Genomic DNA, 20,068 nt, shown 5'->3' with positions numbered 1-20,068 from the left:
TATAAATCAATATATATCAATAATTACTTTTCCTATTTCTTTTATTTCAAAATTTAAACTTTTATCGCGTTCTTTTTTTCTATTTTTTTCCTCTGCTACGCTCAATTGAAATGTTACTTAGAAAAAAGATAAGGCTGTTTTCGTATTCCCGCTCTTACCGGGTCTCACAGATATTGACAAAAAAAATGAATCGTCAAAAGAACTGCAAAAATGATTGGTCGGTAAAATATATTAGTCACTTAGCAAATACTTGGTCATTTTTTTGCCGACTTTTGTGTAGATTTGGTAAGCGTCAATTCTGCTGTGAACATTGACAAGTTCAAATTGCATTAGCCTAGTATAGAAATAGTCGGCATAATCACTTGTATGAACTTGATTTGCCACCTTGTGTGTTTCAATTTATTTTGTGGGGAAAACTATATAAACAAAGGCAGGTTTTCTCCTCATTTTCCAAATATAGATAAAAGCATGAAATAGTCCATACTTCAACTTGTGCGCAAGCGTAGGTCAGGTCGACATCGTTTAAAATTTGCTAGTGGGATTCTCTGGCACACCTGCACAACTTGCACGTCGAAGCCCATGAAATACGGTGATTGTCCTGACGTCTTCAACAATTGTCTTTTTCAATTGCATGGAGCTGAGAACACAAATAATTTGTGACGGCGAACTTTAAAATTAGCTGCCTTGTTTAAATTTTCGTATTTTGTCCATGACTGTAGGTGGCTGCTTCTTTTTAAGATTTAAAAATGGCTAGAAATCAAATAAAGGCTGAAAAAAAAAAGATATCAAGATGAACAATAGTTTTCTAGGTGACGAATATTCTGTTTAAAGAATAATTTTGTGGCTACAATTTCCTGAGACGCTTCGAGAAAAAACTGTCATTTTAAAAGCAGTGATCATTACGAAATTATAGACATGGTAATTTTCGTTTCGTGGGAGCGCTGGAAGACTATCACTCTTTCTCCTTCCGTAAATTTCGACGAGTTTGGCAAGATTCTTCTGGACGACCCCATAAATTCTTTTGTTTTAACAGGGTTTAAAAGTCTACCGAAGTTGACTGATTTTACGGCAGAAAAAAAAGGAATCGAGAGCAACAAAATCAGCGAAATGCAGCATTGTGTAGTTTGACTGCCTTAAAAACTACAGTACTTCGGCAAAGCACATCAAAGGAGAGTCAAACCTAAGCGAGTGGAGATGAAATTAATAACCCGGGTCCTGCGCGCAAAGGAACCTTATTAAACGCCTATAACAAAATTATGCGTTACTGTTAGACCAATTACTAGTTTTGGATACATAGTTTTTTGCATTGCCAAGTTCTACTTAGGCAAGCGCCGAAGTGGCCGAAGTATAATTCACCCCTGTATAATGCTTTACTCTCGTATCCAGAGCTTTTTTTTACACTTTTTGATATGTGTAGCTAGCGCACCCGTTTTTATTAACTGTAATGCCACTTATGTTGTTTGGTCCATCGCTCCACGCATAGCTACAGCTATACGTTTTCCCGTTATTTACATCGTTTTTTATTATGGCGGAAAAACCGAATGCACAAACCGCAAAAGGTTTATTAACAAGATAAACAAGAAAATCGGGGAAACTTTCTTTTAAACCACAAAAACATTTAAAAAGCTATGAACGTAAACAAACTGAATGAGTCGTTACAACTTTTTTAATGTTATAAGTTAAACGCCCATTATCGACTGTGTTGAGTGGAAAACATTTATACGTTTTATTAACCAGATCATTAAATTAAAAAGTTAGAAAATATGTCTGCGAGAGAAACGGTAAGGACTTTATATACACTGTTCACGTTCATAACATTTATCTCCGCATATCTTGGATTAATTTTGTCTTCACTAAGAATAATTTATTTGATGGTGTATCTGCAAGACATTCTTTATAAGATGTGTAACTTTCTCAATGTTTTCAGAAATGTTGGAAATGTTTTGGCTTTATTAATGACCAAAAAGTGCGCTTTCAAGAAAAACAATATCATCCACTTTGCTTTGTTTGTGACATGTGCAAGAAACCTTTAGCAGGTATGCTGTTGACAAATTGGACTAAGGTTTTTTTTATTACTTTATGACCTTGCAGGAGATAAAGTTTTTTTTACTTGAAAATAAATTTTATAATATTCAACGATCGAGCCACTGGATTAACTCATTATTTTAATTTGATTATTTTTATCCATGTTTATTCGCTCTCTTCCACACAATATGTCGACTTTGCTTACTATTTATAAATTATTTATTATAGGTGTGACATGCCATGAAGAAGGTGGGAAATTGCACTGTCAGCAATGTTATAATATCCTGCAGGAAGACGTAAGTCTTTAATATATAGTTTAATGCAGAAGCCTTGCTCCCAGGCCTATTTTCTTTTTAATGAGAATCTGTTCCTTCTGATTGTCCTATCGAAATCCCCTGCGCACTGGAGTCGAGCTTGGTAATGTAACAAAATCAGAAGGATAAATATGTGCTGTTGGTTCTTACATTTCAATTCCTATTCTCGTCACTAAAATTTTTTTTTGAGGTTTCATCCCAGAACAAAAGAACCTAAGGAGCCCTGGACTATAATTGCTTGTTTACGCCTCGATTAATCAAAATCTAAGGAAGAAAAAAAGAAATTGGAATGAAAACCCCAATGCAGTTTTTGTTATATACTCTTTGTTTAAATCTTATCTTTCTTTAAAAACACCTAAGCACCTAAGGGGTCTGGGTTCAAGTTGGAGTATGCTGTATAATACGATATATGTTAAGAGAGTTGAATTAATATTATAGCGGTGCGCTCGCTGTAAGACGTTAATCAAGTCAAATAAACAATTATACAAAGGCAAAGGATATCATCCTGAATGCTTTACATGTCACTCCTGTAAACAGTCGCTGGAAGGTTGGTAACTAAATTTCTTTCGTACTGTTCTGACATTTCAATACAAGACATAAAAAACGCATAAACCTGGTGCCCAGTTATTCTGAAATGATCAAGCAAATCCATGGGGACTATTGCTGAGTGGGTCCTTATGATTAGCTTTATGCCTCCCCTCTGTTGTTTCTAAGAGAAAACGAGCAATAATATTGTTTCTACAATTCTTTAATTTAATTAAAAATACCTTTTTACAGGGGTGTTTCACTTCTTAACACTATTTGGTATGAGGTAAAGTACCTCCAGCAAAAATGATGAATTTTTATGGAACGTTGTGACTTGACTGGAAACTTTTTTAAACATTTTGACTCCACCTATTGAAGACGTCACAAGTTATTAGACATTAATAAAACCGCCATAGTAAACTCTCTAAAAATAGGTAATGTTATAGATTCTAATTGCATAAAGCATGGAGGTTTTATAAAGTGTTTCAGTTTTTACTTTGCCACCTGTTCATTCCGATTTCCCGATTTTTACCCATTTCTGCGTGCAAAAATAGTAAGATATGTTATAAACCTAACAGAAAATCAAAAGAAAATGCCAAATATTGACCAAAACATTCACAAATGTGATTTCGGTAATAACATTTTTTTCTGATTTTATAATTGGTAAAGAAAAAAAATCTGACGTCAGCAATAAAACAATTATGCTAATTTATGTCTTTAACTACAGCTGTGTCAAGTTTTGTCATACGGATAACATTGTCAGAAGTTAGACAGCGGAAACCTTAAGCCTATACCAAAAGAGTTAAGTAACACTACTTAACAACAATGTACATTTTTTTTTTTATCAGGACAAAGTTTCCATTTTGACGATGGTGAATTCTACCACGAAGATTGCTACCGCAACGTGAACGCATATAAATGCGACGAATGTAAACAACAAATTGATGGCAACGATATTAATTTCTCCCTGTTTCGTGGAAAGTATTATCACCATCGCTGTTTCGCATGCGCCCAATGTAACAAACCTTTGGGCGGAGAAACATTTAAGGTTTTAATAGGACAGAGGTATTGCAAACAATGCCGATAGAATAAAAGATAATGTGTATTGTAGTACACATTAATATTTCTAAAAATAAGCAACTCGTTTATAAGCCATTCTCCTGAAACCTGCAAGTTTGCTGAAACAACTTCGAGTTGAATATATGCAAACAATTTATGTGTTTGAGTAGATGCTTTCACAGGTAATGTGGACTTGAAGCATTTATTTTTCCTATGATAATCGCTTACACTCTTTTGTGTAACACTTTTATCCCTCTTTCTGTTTTTAAACCAAATAATTGTGCTATAGAAGTGTCATGCTAGTAAATTTGGTGATTTTTCGCAAGGTTTTTGATAACCGTCTACACTGTCTAAGAACTGTTAAGGCATTTTTTAGTAACTTAAAACTAGGTCCAGAGTCAATTTGCTTATAAACAAATACTTGTATTTACTTCAATAAAGTCCTTTGAGTTCAGCCCTGATGACTCTTCAACATTTTTTTAAAAAAAATTGCTGACTTTTTTTTCCGAGTTGAATTTATAATCCTAAGTTGATGTGATAAGTGAAAATATCTATAAAAAAAGTGTGGATTCAAATGTTTGTTTTGTGAATAGATGTGTGCGATGATTCGAGTAGTCTTAGCTTGCACCTAGGAGCTTGCTCTTACTTCTCTGGTGGTCAGAGAATATTGTTTGACTATGAAATATTTCAAATCTGTCCTCTGTAGATAGATAGCATCACTGATAGCATCTCTGCTCCCTAAAGTCTCTAGATTAGAGCCATTATCACGGCCGACGTCAATATCAATGGCAAAATTTCCTGGGAACAAGGTTGTATAGGCGGAACCTATCCTTTTTTAGTTTTTAAATTGCTTTTTAAACAATTATTTTTTATGATTGTATAACTGCATCGAATAACTTCCTTAATAACTTTAATAAACAAAAAAAATAAATGAAATCGATTTCCTTATCTAGTTTTATCCATATATGGAATTCGTGTATATTCTTGTTTATAAAATTTAAATTATGTTGTTATTAATGTTTTCCTGACTTTTCCACAACGTAACTGTTTTTTTTTAACGAAACGCCCCACATCGTGTCCCCCTCCCCTTAACACAAAATTTCGGGGACCATTCAGAAGATTTTCATGCAGGCACAAGATCAGGTCCAAAAATTCTAATTTAGACCATCACTGTTTGCTTGCTGTGTCACGTTTTGTGGGAAATTTGACCTTTTTTAATGCAGGATCAATTTGTAAACATTGTATAGATATAAAATTGAAAATTTGTACAATATCACGGAAATAGGAAAGAGAGACGTTATTAAAAATACGTTGACTGTGGTGTAATATAGTTGATGCATGTTTTAAAATACAAAACAGTTGCTGTACGGTTGTCTTTAAACTTGAAGATGGTAAAATAAAATAACAAATTACTACGATTCACAATGTGGTAACAATTACTCTAAATAGAGACCCAAGACTGATATTCATTGCATTAAAAAGAAGACATATTTCGACATACGTCGATCCTACAAATTTAATTATAATCAAATACAATCCTTTCTCTACCTCTTTTAAAATATAAATGATCAAAACATTACCCCTAAAAGAGTCATACATCGCCTAAGATAAGTGTCTGGAAGAATACATTTTGATTATAGTGTGTTATAAATTTTCGCAAATACATCCGTTTGGTCATTTCTAGAAATTACCAAACGGATGTATTTGCAAATAAAGAAAACATACCACGTTATTTCGCTTCTCATATTCGCACGCCGCGCAACGTACTGTTTTTTCCTGAAGAATGAAATTTAAACCAGAACATCCTCGTTCCCGAGATTATCTTCTTGTCAACGGCGCTACGCTTTTTGATTAGTTGTAGCGGAAACAGGTAAGCTGGGTGTTGCAAAGTTGAAAGTGCTTGGTTGCAAGATTTTTCGGCTTCATTGATACCATGTACTGGTACTTTACAGCTTAAAAATGCAGTAAAGTGTAGATGATATTTACAGAGTTCTGTATATGCACATGATTCCTGGCAGGCAATAAAAGAAGGACCACACAAGACAAAACAACAATTATTTTTAATTTATAGATTTTAAGGAATAACCGATCGAAATGAAACTGGAATTGGTTTTTGGTAACTATGAACTTCTTTTTGTACGACCAACTTTCAAGTTTTTTAGCACAAGTTGCTTTTTTATCTCGATTTCTTCGATTGTTGTGGTTAGATATTCTGCCTTCTGTATATAAGCGTGCGCATGTCAATGTCACAGACGCAAAATCACAATATAACGTCACACTGGAACTCATCTCTACGCCTCATTTTAATGTTTTCTCATGTTGCCCCGGAGTTGTGGCTTTGACTTAAAGAATTTTCACCACACGAATCCACCTTTGTCTCCAGGGATTTTTGCCTTTTTAATATAAGGGTAGACAGCGTCTTCCCTTATATTAAAACATCTCCCATATTAAAAATACAAAAAACCCTGGGGACGAAGGTGCACATGAGCCAACATTGGCAGAGGTAAAATAAGGAGACTGTGTGTGGTTATGAAAGCATAGGAGAACAGAACAGAAACAGCAGTTTCGAATTTAAATTTCGTTATTATTTATACAATTTATTTTTATGCCCCCTTAATTTATGTTCCACCACCCTCAGCAAGAAATATTTTCCTGACTTAAAACTTTCTGCGCAGAAACTTATTTGCGGGAAAAATCGAAATTCTTCATTCCTGAGATTAACAGGCGAAATTTTATAAAAGCATTGTGATACACAAAAGTTTATTTTCGCAAATACTAAAATTTCTTGAATGTTCACAGTCGCGAAGTGCGTCCGTATTAAAATTAGGTCGAAGAAAAATGTGCACGAAAACATTTGTAAACAATATCTTGATATTGCAGCCAATGTGCTTATGTGTTGTGTGATTGGTTAAAACCGCCAATACACGTCATGCGGCCAATCATGTCCCACAATTCTACCACACAGAAACAAACGCTGGTGTAAAAAGCTTTTTATTTACATGTCAGTGAACAGAAGAGGCAAGAAGATGTCTGAAAGCGAAACGGTAAGCATTTTTTCGCAGCAAACAGGTTTTTTTCTGCAGAAAAAGATTTATTATGTCGAAAACCTTTCTCAAAGAAATCTTCATTGCTTTGCATTGCTTTGCATGTCATTGGTGTGAAAAACCTTTAGCAGGTATGCGGCTGATGTCATTTTAAAAGGTTTAGTCTGCGACATTCGAAATTCTGGACATCGTTGCAAGGGAATCTCCTCAATAGAATAATGACTCGTCCGTTCAATGAAGGTTAAAAAAGATCTAATCTCCCCAAAAATGACCCAAAACATTCGTTTAAACCATTGTCGATCGAATTCGCCCGTTCGGAACAAGGTTAAGTTGCAAAATGTAATTCGCTGTCCCTGTGTCAGAAAGATTCCCGATTCTCAATTATCTTGGACCGGATAAAGAATTTGGAAAGTTTTAGGCTTTCGATATTCGGGTCCGCTAAAGAACAGGGAAAACATTCTAGCTTTCTAATTACTTTGTCAGTCGGTGATCCCAGAATTTATGTTAAGAAAATTTCCGCTATTTTATTGTAAAAATAATAATTTCTTATTAACTCTTAATTTCTGGCAAAGTCTCATAAGAAACGCGTCTCACTATGGAAGAACCATGAAACTCTCTCAATCGGCTACTATTCCAACTTACTCAGACTAGATTTGAAGATAAGCGAACCTGTGTGGCAAGCGAGCATGTCAGATGTCCGTTATATGTAACATATAGTGCTACAGAACAGGAAGAGCCAATCCTTATAATGGAATCCTTAAGAACGTTAAAAAATTCTGTTACTATTACTTTCGTGCATTGGGCGCAAAGTTTGGGATAATTTGACGGCAGAAAGCATTTTTGGTCAACGTGTTTTTTTAAAGCCGCATTTCCCTCAGTCGCAAAATTAAATGCATTTCAAGGTACCTAGTACCGTTTAATCTACCCATGGTATTTTCAGGTTTTTAAGAAATAAACGAATTCACAAGTAGGTACAAAGCGGACTTTGCTTTTCGTTAGAATACTGGGTGCCACAGAAACTCCAAATACTTTTTATTGACTCATTTTTGTGGTGGCCATGATCACGAAATATTGGTAAAAGCGAAAAGTATGAATACAACCTTCGGAGTTCAAGCGGTGCACGTGGCTATGTCAGGTTTATCCCGACAAACCGTGGAACATGGCAGCTCGAGCTTCTCTTAATGGTGTGTGCTGAAAATACTAAAACTTTAATTAAAATTATCGATTCCACTAATTTAATCATATTAATTTCTGTTTTCATCAATGCGGGACGACGTGGCGCTCCACCGTAGCTTTACACTCTTCTCCTAACAGTTAATATTAAGGAGCTACGTAGAGGAGGAGAGAGTATAAAGTTCATATGAGAGTATAAAACTGATATGCGTTTATAAGTTTATTTGCTTTGGCATTTATTTGCGTCTAAGCTTTCGTTTGAGAGAAACAGAATTTGATATCCTCGAAAAAAGCTTAGTTAACTAGGCTACTTCTGCCAGAGCTGGTTAAAAAAGTTCTAACATAGATTTAAGACTTCTCACAAAAAACCCATCTCTGATCTAAATATACTTGTTCTTGATATTAACGTAACATTAGGAAAATATGAATTGAAATATAAAAAAATCCGAAAATATTTTTTTTATCAAATCACTTCTATTTTGGTCAGTTAGCGTGTCATGTTTTATAGTGACAACAGTTGTCCTGTCTTGAATTCAATGGGAATGGCAAAATGACCATCCCACCCTTAAAAACAACAGCTAAATACCCTCGAAATTAGAGGGAAACTTCTGCTTTATTAGTGTCTTCTGTAAATGTTGAGAGAGAGTTTAATTGATATTTTTAGCTATGTGCTGGCTGTAAAACGCCGATCAAGTCTCATGGCATGACATGCGACTCATGCAAACATGCCATAGAAGGTTGGTAGCCAATTAGCTTTTTTTGTCACTTTTTAATACAAAAGAAGCTTTGCTTCGCAAATATCAATGCCATACCCCAATTAATAGACCCGAAAATTTCTATAAGGCATGGTTTACTAAGAGCACTCCTATTCTGTGCTTCACTGAAGATATGTCATGAAATTTGTTGACACAAAACCTTTTTGTTTCGCACAGGGTGGATCATATTCTATTTATGGAGAAAATTGTTGATACAAACGCAGTTTTTTTCGTCATTTTTTTAAATATAAACTCAAAGTTTAATACAGTGCAGCTGGCAAACTGCAAAATCGGCCTTTCGCGCAAGCGTATGCTAGATGGACAGCGTTTAGAAATTTGCTAGTCGCATTTCTGCACAATGATTTAATTCACGATCGGTCCAATTTTTTCGGGAAATAATGCTGATTAGCTAATATTAAGGCATTTAACCAAATAATCTAAAGTCCTAAGTCTTCATTTATCATTAGAAAGTGAATTTTGACAAGTTTAAACGGCGTTATTTCATATAGAAATAGTCTATGTAGCTGTGTAGTAAAGGGCTTCGAAATTAGCTGTCTTTTCAGCTGTCTATCAATGAACAAGATTGCAGTATAAAATCTTGTATTAAACAAGACAAAAAGTTAGTTGCCTTATTTATACCAAACAAACGTTTAAAAATTTTAGGATCTCACTTCCTGTACAATAAGACAAAAGTCATATAAATGAATATTAGATCAATATCAAAATTAGTTTTAAAACGATGCTTTCGTGCACGTGTTACATGCATTGACGTAAATCATTGAGTGTTTAATTTTATAACAGAGACCGTTGGGTTGGCCAATACCATCCTATGTCTGGTATACTCGATTTAAGGACTAAAAACTAACGGGGTGGTTTCCATTTTCTCGTTTTATTTTGGTATAGCTAGCTTCTTATCTAAGAGTTCTGACAAGACGTTTTTTCATAATTTATCCAAATTTTAATCGGCAAAAAGGGATTACATTGCTAAAATTTTGTCGGTAAAACGTCCTTAAAAATTTGTGTAAGTTACTAAAAATATAGTTAACTGTCATTTTTTGACGATTTTCTGTTACCAGTAGGTATAAGTTATCGGATTGTGATAAAGAAGTTAAATTGTGTAAAAAACAGAATAAAAACTCAAAAAAAAAAATTCCTGGCTAGTTAGAAAAACTTAATTTTCTAACCAGCTGTTTCGTGTTGATACAGCTATTCCAATAAAGCTTGCATTATCCTTGGTAAGATGGTAGCCACGATACAAGAATATTATTAGAACAGACTGGTAAAAATACGAAATAATTAAGGAACACAAGATTCAATCCTGGCTAATATTCCGAAAAATTAAAAACGTTCAGATCGACCATATTTAAACTTAAAATTCCTGATATTTCTCTTACATATCAAAAAAATAGCTAAAATGCCAAACGTGACTTTTTGAAAATATTTTGCAAAATCGCGAAAGTTTTTTGAAGAGACGCCCCGATCTCCCTTGAAGAAATATATTTATGTTTTTTTCCTTTGTTTTTTTATTTTCAGGAACAAATTACCACTTCGACGACGGCAAATTCTACCATGAAGATTGCTACCGAAATCTAAACGCGTATAAATGCGACGAATGCAAACAACAAATTGACGGCAACGATAATTGTTGCATGTTTCGTGGAAAGCATTTCCATCATGGTTGTTTCTCATGTACGCAATGCCACAGACCGTTATCTGGAGAAGCATGTAACGTCTTCACAGGGCGAAGGTTCTGTAGGCGTTGTCGTTAGAAACAAACCACGTACCTTCTTTCATGACTCTTCATTATTTCTACCTTTTTGTGAAACAAGGAGCATCTTATTTTCAAACAACCTTTGCTCCGACATCTCTTTCGGGTTTTTTAAATTGGTTACTTTATTAAGAAAATCGAAAACATGACCGGACATGAAGGATGATCTATGCAAAGTTATAATAGTACTATAACACATAATAATTCTTGTATTTTTTTGTTTGGAAATCTTGTGTTGTTGTGAAGAAAAGATTCAGAAAATATAACGCATATTTCTGCATTTTAGTTCACAGTGCACTTTTTTAGGAAAAAAAATACGTGATCAGGGAATCAGGATAAAAAATCTTGATAAATAGAGGGTAATAAATTCCCTAACAGTAAATGTAGCGAAAATAAAAACACAGTTTACAAACCGTTGTTACCCTGTCATAAAAATTAATTCCCTTTTCAAAAAAAACTTTATCACATAAGTTTAAATAAAAACACAGGAAACAACCCGTTGCTACCCAGTCCAGCTAAAACAATCACCCAACAGTTTCATGACAGTAAAAAAAGGTTTAGCTACCTAACTGCATTTAGCATAAGCTTTATTTATTAGGAATTTTCTTGTACCCAAACTTAAAATCTGTGTTCGAAGCTAAAATCGTAAAATTATTTGTACGTGGCTAACCACCAACTTGTCTTGCCGATATTAAAGACAAATTTTTTAAAAAACTCAGCTCCAAAATAGGCTGTTTTTTAATACGTAAATTTGACATACCTTTTTTCATCCTGTTTTGAGCTTTATCCAATGGTATAAGAAGTTCTGCGGCTTAAAGATTTCCGCCATTAGCAATAATCTAAAAAAAGCTACAATACATTATCTTTCACCAAAAATATCCAGCCTCAACAATTCCTCTTTAAATTAAAATTCATTGATAATTAATTAGTTCTGCTGAATATAGCTTTAGTCTACGTGCTTACAAAATTGTAGTACAGAAGGAAATGACGTAATTATATAACATCAAAGATGGCGCATTATAAGACGATCTTCATTATGCTACACTGCACGAGCTTTAACTTTCGATTATAAACTTTAAAACAAAGTAATGTTCATTGGATAATAAAACAATTTGTTGCACTGTTAGGATTCTTATTGGCTTAAAACTCGTTCTCAGAAAAAATCCGTCAAAACGAGGATTTAAGCTTTAGCCTGGATATGTTTTAGGCGTCCAGGCTCTGGGCTAGGCGTCCAGGCTCTGGGCTGTCTCTATCTATCTCTCTCTCTATCTTCCCGGCCGATATTAAAGATTCCGCCTTCGCCGGCGGAAATCAAAAACATAGCTGTACTGACGTCAGCAAAATTGTTTACACAAAGTTAGATACACAAAGTCTGATGTACTTCGTGTTAATAACAAGGAATGAATATTTAGGGGATTGAACCTAGCCTCTTTCCCTTCTTTATTCCCAGTTTAAACTTAAATCAGAAGGAATAAACTTTTTAATAACATACACGATTTTTAAAACTAATAAGGTTGAGTTCATAGGTATTTTTAACAACCAACTCGCGAAATATAAAAAGTTAATTTGACAATGCTACCGCTAAAGATCATGACACTAATTTTTGCAAGGATTTATTTTCGCGATGTAATATAACGTAAAATAATTAACCTCAGTAAAGTATAAAAACAGCGTATAATTCGTAAAGTTACGTTATAACTCGTGAAGTTACGTTATAACTCGTTTATTTTTGTTATAACGTGCTTCCAACCTCTTACTATATTACACATATTAAATGATTTGTCCATATATGGAATGCATGCAAATTTTAAATTATATTATTACTCCAGTTACTCTGATTTTGCCACAATATAACTCCTGCGTTTGCTTCACGTGGCGCGTCATTGTACGAGCCAGTAGGAGCCGATTAACATCGGGAAATTGTTTTCTCAGACAGCAGATGAAGATTCTCCCCTTGTTTATCGACGACATCATTTATGAACTCGTGGTTAGATGTATTATTAAACGCCCAGATTCAAATTCAATCTATTGATTTACCGCTTGCTGAATATCTTTGGTCTCATCGCAGAAAGAGTCACCAGTATAGCCTCCTAAAATATAATGCGAACGAAGAAAATTTATATATTAAAGAAAATATAATAAAAACAAAATTGAAAAATTAAAATAAAAGTCCTGAGAATGATTATACGATTTTTTAAAGCAACATGTTATAAGCAACACGTGACAGAAATTCTTTAAAAAATAAACAGATTGTATGCAACAGTCAGGCTGAAGTAAATAAATATAACATGAGGGAAAACGACCGGAATTATAAAAACAGCAAAAGTTTTCGAAACTTTCATTGTGCTAAAAAGCTTCATACGACGACAAATCCGATTAAAAGTTTGATTTCGATTGGCGTACTAGATAAATAAAGCAGTCAAGCATGTAATTTGGTCTTCCTGAGACTAGTTGACCATCTAATTAACAAGTAAGCAACAGTTGAGACTCAAAAAAGTCTGAGCCAAAGTTTTGTGTTGTTTAAAAAAAGGATGTACAACTTTAGAAATCTCCTTGCATTTTACAACTAAAAGAAAGCAATCACCTCAGTCCTGATGGTCCGACTACCTTGATTGGGACAAGCATTTACGTAGCAATCGAATAATAGCTCGATATCTGTTTCGTAAAGAGTTTCGTCTGACTCTAGACTTGCTTCCAGGCCTTTTAAACCACCAAATACAATCAGCAAATGGCTAAATATGAAATAACTAGTCGTTAGACCGCGGAAAAATCATTACAAATACATCGTATTTGCTGTTTTGGCCAACAATATTTCTTACATTCTTAACACGAAATCGACCCGTGTAGACAGACAAGAGTTGTTCATGTTCATAATTTAGTTGTTCAAAAATTAACTCGGTTAAAAACAACACGTTTCGATGTCAATTTTTGCTACGTAAGGCGCACACAAATATCACATAAAAAGATAGCAACACACGGTATAAGTGAGGCATGGCGTTAGAAGATGTATGAAGTCTCTAGGAATTTGCTGATAAACATAACAAGCCTACTTAAATGCTGGAAGGTCTAAATCATCAACAAGTGTTCCTTTATCGGATGTTCCCAATGTTAAATCATAACCGTCTCGGTACGGAGATTGTGTAAACACTGCACCAAACGAGTCTGCAATTCGCACGTTGTATCCCCAATATCGACCATCTTCCGTGCGGGGTGTTGACGGTGGCACAACTTTACCGCTAAGAAATTTCTTTTTTTCTATACTTTCTAAATAAAGTCGAAGGACATCAGTCAGACATTTCTTCTTAAAACAACTTTGTATTATTCATTTATTTTACTTATTCTATTTATTCTAAAAAACTAACCGGCGTCCAATTGGTCCAATTTCACAGTCACACGAACGTTGGGCTTTAAATGCTTGTCAATGCGTAATTCTTTCCTCATTCCAACGTTTACAAACGAACCTCCGCCTTCTTTTACCGGTCGGTCAAGTGTTACTCCTTCTCTATAGGGGACGATATCATCAATGCGCATATGATGCGGACAGTCAAGTGGATTCAAAATACCTGTAGTATTAAAAATAATATAGATCGTGGAAAAGAAATACTATATACATGCTCACAAGGCGACTCTTACTAGCAAAAAAAGGTTTTCATGAGAAATCACTAAAAAGATTGCAGAGAATGCTACGACCATGAATTTTAGCCAAGCCATATTTCTTTTTGATGAGATGGATTTCGAATAGAAATAGCATAGCTCTGCGGAACAATTTGTGTGTATACCTGCATATTTTAAGTCTTGATGTACTGGAAAAAAATATTTCCGCAAATATTGCGGACACTCTAAGTACTGCAAGATTCGAGCGAACATTACATTCGAATCAGTGGATTTAGTGACACCTTTAAAAACACTGTCGCTAGATTTTTTCTTGCTTGATTCGTTAAAAATGATTACTTCATCAATATTAAATATCACCAATGCACGTGCAACCTGAAAAAGAGAGAAATTGACTTCAGACAGAGAATCAGTAAATTTCTAGTAAGTTAGCTATTTCATTTCATAAAAAATTTCGGTTGTACACTTTTAAATTTAAGGCATTTTTTACCTGACCGGCTAAATAGGTTCTTAATTCTGGTGATTGCGCATTTTCAAGAATGGATCCAGGCAAGGCAACACTTACTGTTTTTGTAAAACCTGAAAATAAATACAAAATTCAATACATGTTTATGCAAAATTCATTACATATTAGCCTTTAAAAACGAGTAAATAAATAATTTACTCGTTTTTATTCATTACATTTACTTATTAAATTTTATTTTAGGACTAATTTGGACCAAAATGAGGTGCAAAACAGCCTGTATTTTTTATATGGGCCTAATTAGATCAAACATGGTACTTAAAAGGAAAAAAGTTTCAGGCAAGTTTTTTTTTTATTCAGTGTCAAGTTGCATTTGTAGAAGCTGTTGTTATTGATATAATTAACCTCACCTTTTCCCAAATCAGACTTTTCTTCCTGTGGCAATAAATCGCTCAATGAGATATCTATAAAACATAATAGACATTATATACATTTATGCCACTATTAGAAATATTAGAAATATCTTCAACAAGATTTTCTTTAATTTCACAAGTATTTCGGTTTCTCGCTCACCATTTAATTCTTTTTTGAGTCTTTTTTTCTTTTTTCGCTCTTGCTTCTGTTCATATGTCTGGAAAGGAACATAAATTTGTGCCAAATGTGTAACTTAAAAATTAATTAAAATTAAAATTCCAATCAGGAACAAAACGGAATTGAATAGACCAAGAAAAATACTTTAAAAGAGAACTAACAAAAAACTTACATATGCAGGATAGCATTTTATCTTTTTATGTGCAAAAACGATAATTACATTAACGGTCACCGACATTATTAAACAAAAGCCCACTTAGTACTTAGTCCCTACATATTTTGATTTGTCAAGTCACACAACATATACATAGCTCAACAGGAATTGTAAGACGATTCGTTTTCTCAGAGTGATATAACTAGTTAGGTACCGTAATTATTCTAATTTAACGCTGCTTCTAATTAACGCGGACGGACAAAAATGGCCAAAAGTTTGTAATTTATCGCTTCTAATTATTAACGCAGGTCGAAAATTTGGCGTGTTGTAATTTCCTCTAATTAAAAAAAAAACAAGCAGTGGTTTAGATTAAATGAACATCAATATATATTATGATACTGAGATCAAGCAAAGGGATCATCATTTTCGTTTTCGTCGATGTCAAGCTCGTCCTGTGCTTTTATTATACATTTTTGGTAAAATGCTCCATTGCGGATCTTCACTGGATCTGAGGAAGTAATACCACACACTTCAAATGATCGTTTCACCATTTCCTTGTCCTAAGCAAGGTAGTCATATCCTTCCTTAATCCACCCAATCATCTGCTGGCGAGTTGGTACGGGGATTTTGCTGCTACTGCTATTTCCATCAGGGAAACTTTTAAGGAAGGTTGCAAAGTAATTAACCCAACATTTCCTCAAAACGGACTTAAATTATTTTGAAAAAAAAAGTTAAGGAAAATTTTCAAAAAAATGTTTTTTATTTTGAGCGGATTAGTTTATTTGCCTCTAATTATTAACGCAGGTTGACCGTGCGCAAAAGTTTGTAATTTATCGCTTCTAATTATTTTTACAGGACGGTAATAATTATTTTTACTGGCGCGTTAAATTAGAATAATTACAGTATGTAAGGCATTGCATGTTGGTTAAATATGTTGTCGCGACAAACAGAAACCTGTATTTCGTAAGTAAATTCCTGCAAATGTTCAGGTTTCTTTTATCGAACGGGAACCTATTTTTCATAATTAAATTTTTGTAGATTTTTACGTTTCTTTTATGAAATAACAAAATTTGGGAAAGTAGTAATAGCCTGAAGTAATATTCGCTCGGAGCGGGAAGACCTAAAATCTCTGTCCAGGTTAAGACTTAATAAAGGGTAAACTGTGTCACACGGAGGACATTTAGTGTGATGTGTTACAAATCCAGTGGAGCGCTTATTGCATTAAAGATACAGTATATTTATCATAAACCAATATTCACAGCACTTATGATGAAACCTATTGTTACTTCTGCAAAGCAAATACAGTTGTTTAGCATTTTTCATTTTGCATAATAAGTTCCAAAAATGGCTAAATTCAGAAACTCAAACTATGATAGTAGCAAAAAAAAATTTGGGATTCATTTCATCAAACTGGTCCGAAAAAATACTATACTAAGTTTCAAGTCATTATTTTAATTTTTACTGAAGTAATAGGACTTTTACTTAGTATAGTTTTTAACACCACTGACACCAAAATGGCTGCAGGGACTAATCCGTTTGAAATTGATTTATAATATTTTATAACAACCTTTTTTCTTCTGTGTTTTTATTTTCCTTCAAAAGTTGTTGCAAAGCTTATGTATATGACATTAGGATAAGGATGAAAAAGTTACTGTGGGGCATGGGTTTTAAACCTTCCAGCGAGAAATTTAAAAACTAATAAATGACAAAATCGCAAAAGTTTATCTTAAAAATTTTAATTTTTGTTAATGTGAAAGTAATCCACATGAAAAAGTTTCTGATGTTTTTTATGAAGAAATCTTCCATATTAGCCATATGGGGTAACTTAATGAACAATGAATTTTCCTGCAGGTGTTCTCAAAATATGTAATATAATTTTAAAAACTGTGATGTAATTTTCCTCTTAAGTTTTGACTTTTAACCCAGCTAAAAAGCTCAACCTTGTCCTTTTATACTTAGTCTAGCTAGCTATAGCAAAAAAGTTTAATATTCAAACTTGACCTATTTTACTGAGTATTAAGTAATAAATGCTAGAATAATCCGAAATCTAACTATAAGGTAGCTAAGCTACCTGTAAGAACAACATCAAACAACATCGAGGCTGTTCTCTTTTGTAAACAAACCCAGTGGCATTTTGTAATAAGTACCAAATTTTATGTGTGCATTTATTGCGCTTATATGAGTGTAACCAAAACGCCCTGTACGTAAATCCTAAAAATTTATGTCATTGGCTCAATCTTCACGAATGACACCACGTAACTAAGAAACCTTACTTTGCTATTTTCCGTAACCTATACCGAGATTTTGTGGTGATATATATGAGAATTGTCTTTAAATAAAAATATTCTCAGAAAAGAAGAAGAAACAGTCCGTTTATAATTATATTTATTTGTTTAGCATTTCTTAACTTCTTTGTTCACATCCCTGCGGACCTACATCACACAAGTTAGCAATTTACCAAACAGAAAGTCCATATTGACACTGTCATGGCAGCGACCGTAGTACTACTTTGACTTTATACATCTCAACAACCAAAGTTAGTAAATTTAAAAAATAAAACAGTTCATATTCACACTATATTTTGCCCACCGTGATAAAAAAGTTCAAGATTAGTATCCTAATTCTGATATCGCATATTGTGGTCTGTTATGTTGAGTTATAGCTAGCTATATTTTCTACCCACAAAAAGCACGAAGGTGCCGACTCGCCGGAAAAACCATGGGCTGTCAGAAAACTTCCGGCGTTTTAAAGAAACTTAAAATTTCGCCCGGTGAAACTCGAATCAACCCGAAACAACATTTTTTAAACATTTGTTGCCATGTATAATTTATTCTTTTAATGTCGAGCAGTGGTAGTGGGAGACTGTTTTTTTAATCCTTTACTCGATAAATAGCTGTAATAAAATTCCACAAATAATAAATAGTAAGTATGACAACAAAATAGCACCAAGAGGGTGCCAATAAGCCGCAAACTCCCGCATATATACGGGCAAGTTTGGGCGACTTTTCAAATAAAATTGGCGGTAGTCCCCTGAAACCGCCCACACTTTCCCAAACTCGCCTGGAACATTCCCGAAATGCAATTCCTTGTAACAAACCATGCGGACGATTGTTGGGAAGAAGGCGCTTGATAAGAAAGGAGTTAATAAAGTTAATATAAAAGTTATTTATAAAGTAAACTTCTTCAAAACCATCAAAAACAGTTCTTCTAAGAACTTCGCTACAACATAGTAAGTTTATTTTAATTTTATAGTTTTTTTGAATCATATATTAGTGTCTGTGTTTTTTTTTCTTTCGGGCATTGTTCGGGTCTAGCTATGCAGGTTTTTTTCGAGCGAATACTTGAATTTTTGTCAAAACGCCGAACTCGCCCGAAAACGCCCGCACTTTTTACAGTGTATGCGGCTTATTGACACCCTCTCATAGCACCTTCCTTCTGCTTCTCAAAATTTAAATGAAAACAACGAGCTCACTTGTGTTGCATTTCGGGCACTTTTGGACGAGTCCAGGCTTTTCCAAGCGGTTACAGACAAAAACACCGAAAAAACACCTGCTGCCGCCCTCACACATACAGCAGCGTTTTGGGCGAGTCAGCAATATTGTCAAAAAGCATGCGCAAAAAACGCAAAATTTAACTTTTGTAATGACAACAGCAAGTCTTCTATAGCCTCAATCGTATTTCTGTGAGAAAGAAATTCACTGGAGTGAATCTTTCATCAGCAAGCTTTAGCATTTTTTGTCTGCCTGATTAGATTGCTTGAAATGTAAAGAAAGAAATCCGTCTGAAATATTTTTGTGGTTAGGATGCCTGGTTGAATACCGTGTGCCTACTTCAATTAAATGTGCGCCTAAAATGTGAACAGTTCTTACATCTTGTGACAAAAAGTAAGAAATTATTGCATTCTTACCTCCTTGAAACTAAATTTTCTCTTTTTCTTCAGCACATGCCTTTTCTTGTTTACGTCCGCCATCTTTATTTCCACGCAAGTGAGACATTCAATTGCGCAAATTTGATTTTTACCGGGTGTTAAAAGGGCGGGATACATTTGTTGATTTTCGCCAGCAAAGGCGGAATCTTTAAAATCGCTTGAGATAGAGAGATAGAGACAGCACAGTTAGGCTGGACGCCCGAACTTATGCGGGCTAAAGCCTAAATCCTCGTTTTGACAGTTTTTTTTCTGAGAACGAGGCTAAAATGAGTTTTAAGCCAATAAGAATCCTAACAGTGCAACAAATTGTTTTATTATCCAAAATACTTTATTTTACAGTTTATATGCTATCCAAACTCCGTCACCATGTTCCCTTAAAGATACTCATCTCTGTATACTACTCTTTATTTTTTTCTCACGCTTCTTATTCCTCCCAAGTTTGGTGTCTAACCCATTACATCCATACTGATCGAATCTTTAAACTTCAAAAAATAGCGGTAAGACTCATCACCTTCGCTGACTTTAATCAACCCTCTAAACCTCTACTAAAGCAACTTAACCTTCTTGATATTTTTGATACCACCAAATTCTGTAATGTAACTCTAGTTCACCAAATCCTAAACAAAACCTCTCCACCTGATATAAATAGTCTTTTCA

At 34.2% G+C, this 20,068-nt stretch overlaps 3 protein-coding genes across 3 annotated transcripts; 2 read left to right on the top strand and 1 right to left on the bottom strand.

Moving 5' to 3' along the window:
- The first annotated feature begins 1,618 nt into the window (after positions 1-1,618).
- On the top strand, positions 1,619-5,441 carry LOC130613100 (four and a half LIM domains protein 1-like). Its single transcript, XM_057434427.1, has 5 exons — positions 1,619-1,781; positions 1,928-2,036; positions 2,254-2,321; positions 2,778-2,886; positions 3,713-5,441. Exons 1-5 carry the CDS (start codon positions 1,764-1,766, stop codon positions 3,949-3,951), a joined length of 543 nt encoding a protein of 180 aa, XP_057290410.1. The 5' UTR covers positions 1,619-1,763; the 3' UTR covers positions 3,952-5,441.
- A 2,457-nt stretch (positions 5,442-7,898) lies between these two features.
- Positions 7,899-11,086, top strand: LOC130612347 (four and a half LIM domains protein 5-like). The gene is made up of 2 exons (XM_057433653.1): positions 7,899-8,877; positions 10,429-11,086. Exons 1-2 carry the CDS (start codon positions 8,844-8,846, stop codon positions 10,662-10,664), a joined length of 270 nt encoding a protein of 89 aa, XP_057289636.1. The 5' UTR covers positions 7,899-8,843; the 3' UTR covers positions 10,665-11,086.
- Positions 11,087-12,263: 1,177 nt separating this feature from the next.
- Positions 12,264-19,543, bottom strand: LOC130662452 (putative methyltransferase C9orf114). Its single transcript, XM_057461330.1, has 9 exons — positions 19,391-19,543; positions 15,312-15,369; positions 15,149-15,202; positions 14,766-14,854; positions 14,443-14,650; positions 14,026-14,226; positions 13,714-13,927; positions 13,248-13,395; positions 12,264-12,753 (listed from the first exon to the last, which is right to left on the bottom strand). The coding sequence occupies exons 1-9, from the start codon at positions 19,526-19,528 to the stop codon at positions 12,697-12,699; spliced, it is 1,167 nt and encodes a 388-aa protein (XP_057317313.1). The 5' UTR covers positions 19,529-19,543; the 3' UTR covers positions 12,264-12,696.
- Positions 19,544-20,068: the final 525 nt, after the last annotated feature.

Source organism: Hydractinia symbiolongicarpus, chromosome 10 (genome assembly GCF_029227915.1).
Source record: "Hydractinia symbiolongicarpus strain clone_291-10 chromosome 10, HSymV2.1, whole genome shotgun sequence".
Taxonomy (NCBI): domain Eukaryota; kingdom Metazoa; phylum Cnidaria; class Hydrozoa; order Anthoathecata; family Hydractiniidae; genus Hydractinia; species Hydractinia symbiolongicarpus.
This window is presented reverse-complemented; position numbering and strand designations above follow the sequence as displayed.

What these genes read in the sequence shown, in the direction of transcription:
- LOC130613100 (XM_057434427.1), top strand. An exon ending in GTGCAAGAAACCTTTAGCAG is followed by an intron (nt 2,037 to 2,253) that starts GTATGCTGTTGA and finishes TATTTATTATAG; the next exon opens with GTGTGACATGCCATGAAGAA. An exon ending in CTGTAAACAGTCGCTGGAAG is followed by an intron (nt 2,887 to 3,712) that starts GTTGGTAACTAA and finishes TTTTTTTATCAG; the next exon opens with GACAAAGTTTCCATTTTGAC.
- LOC130612347 (XM_057433653.1), top strand. Translation starts at nt 8,844, where the DNA reads ATGACATGCGACTCATGCAAACATGCCATAGAAG. An exon ending in ATGCAAACATGCCATAGAAG is followed by an intron (nt 8,878 to 10,428) that starts GTTGGTAGCCAA and finishes TTTTATTTTCAG; the next exon opens with GAACAAATTACCACTTCGAC.
- LOC130662452 (XM_057461330.1), bottom strand. Translation starts at nt 19,528, where the DNA reads ATGTATCCCGCCCTTTTAACACCCGGTAAAAATCAAATTTGCGCAATT. An exon ending in AAAGTCTGATTTGGGAAAAG is followed by an intron (nt 14,855 to 15,148) that starts GTGAGGTTAATT and finishes ATTTATTTTCAG; the next exon opens with GTTTTACAAAAACAGTAAGT. An exon ending in GTCGGACCATCAGGACTGAG is followed by an intron (nt 12,754 to 13,247) that starts GTGATTGCTTTC and finishes ATTATATTTTAG; the next exon opens with GAGGCTATACTGGTGACTCT.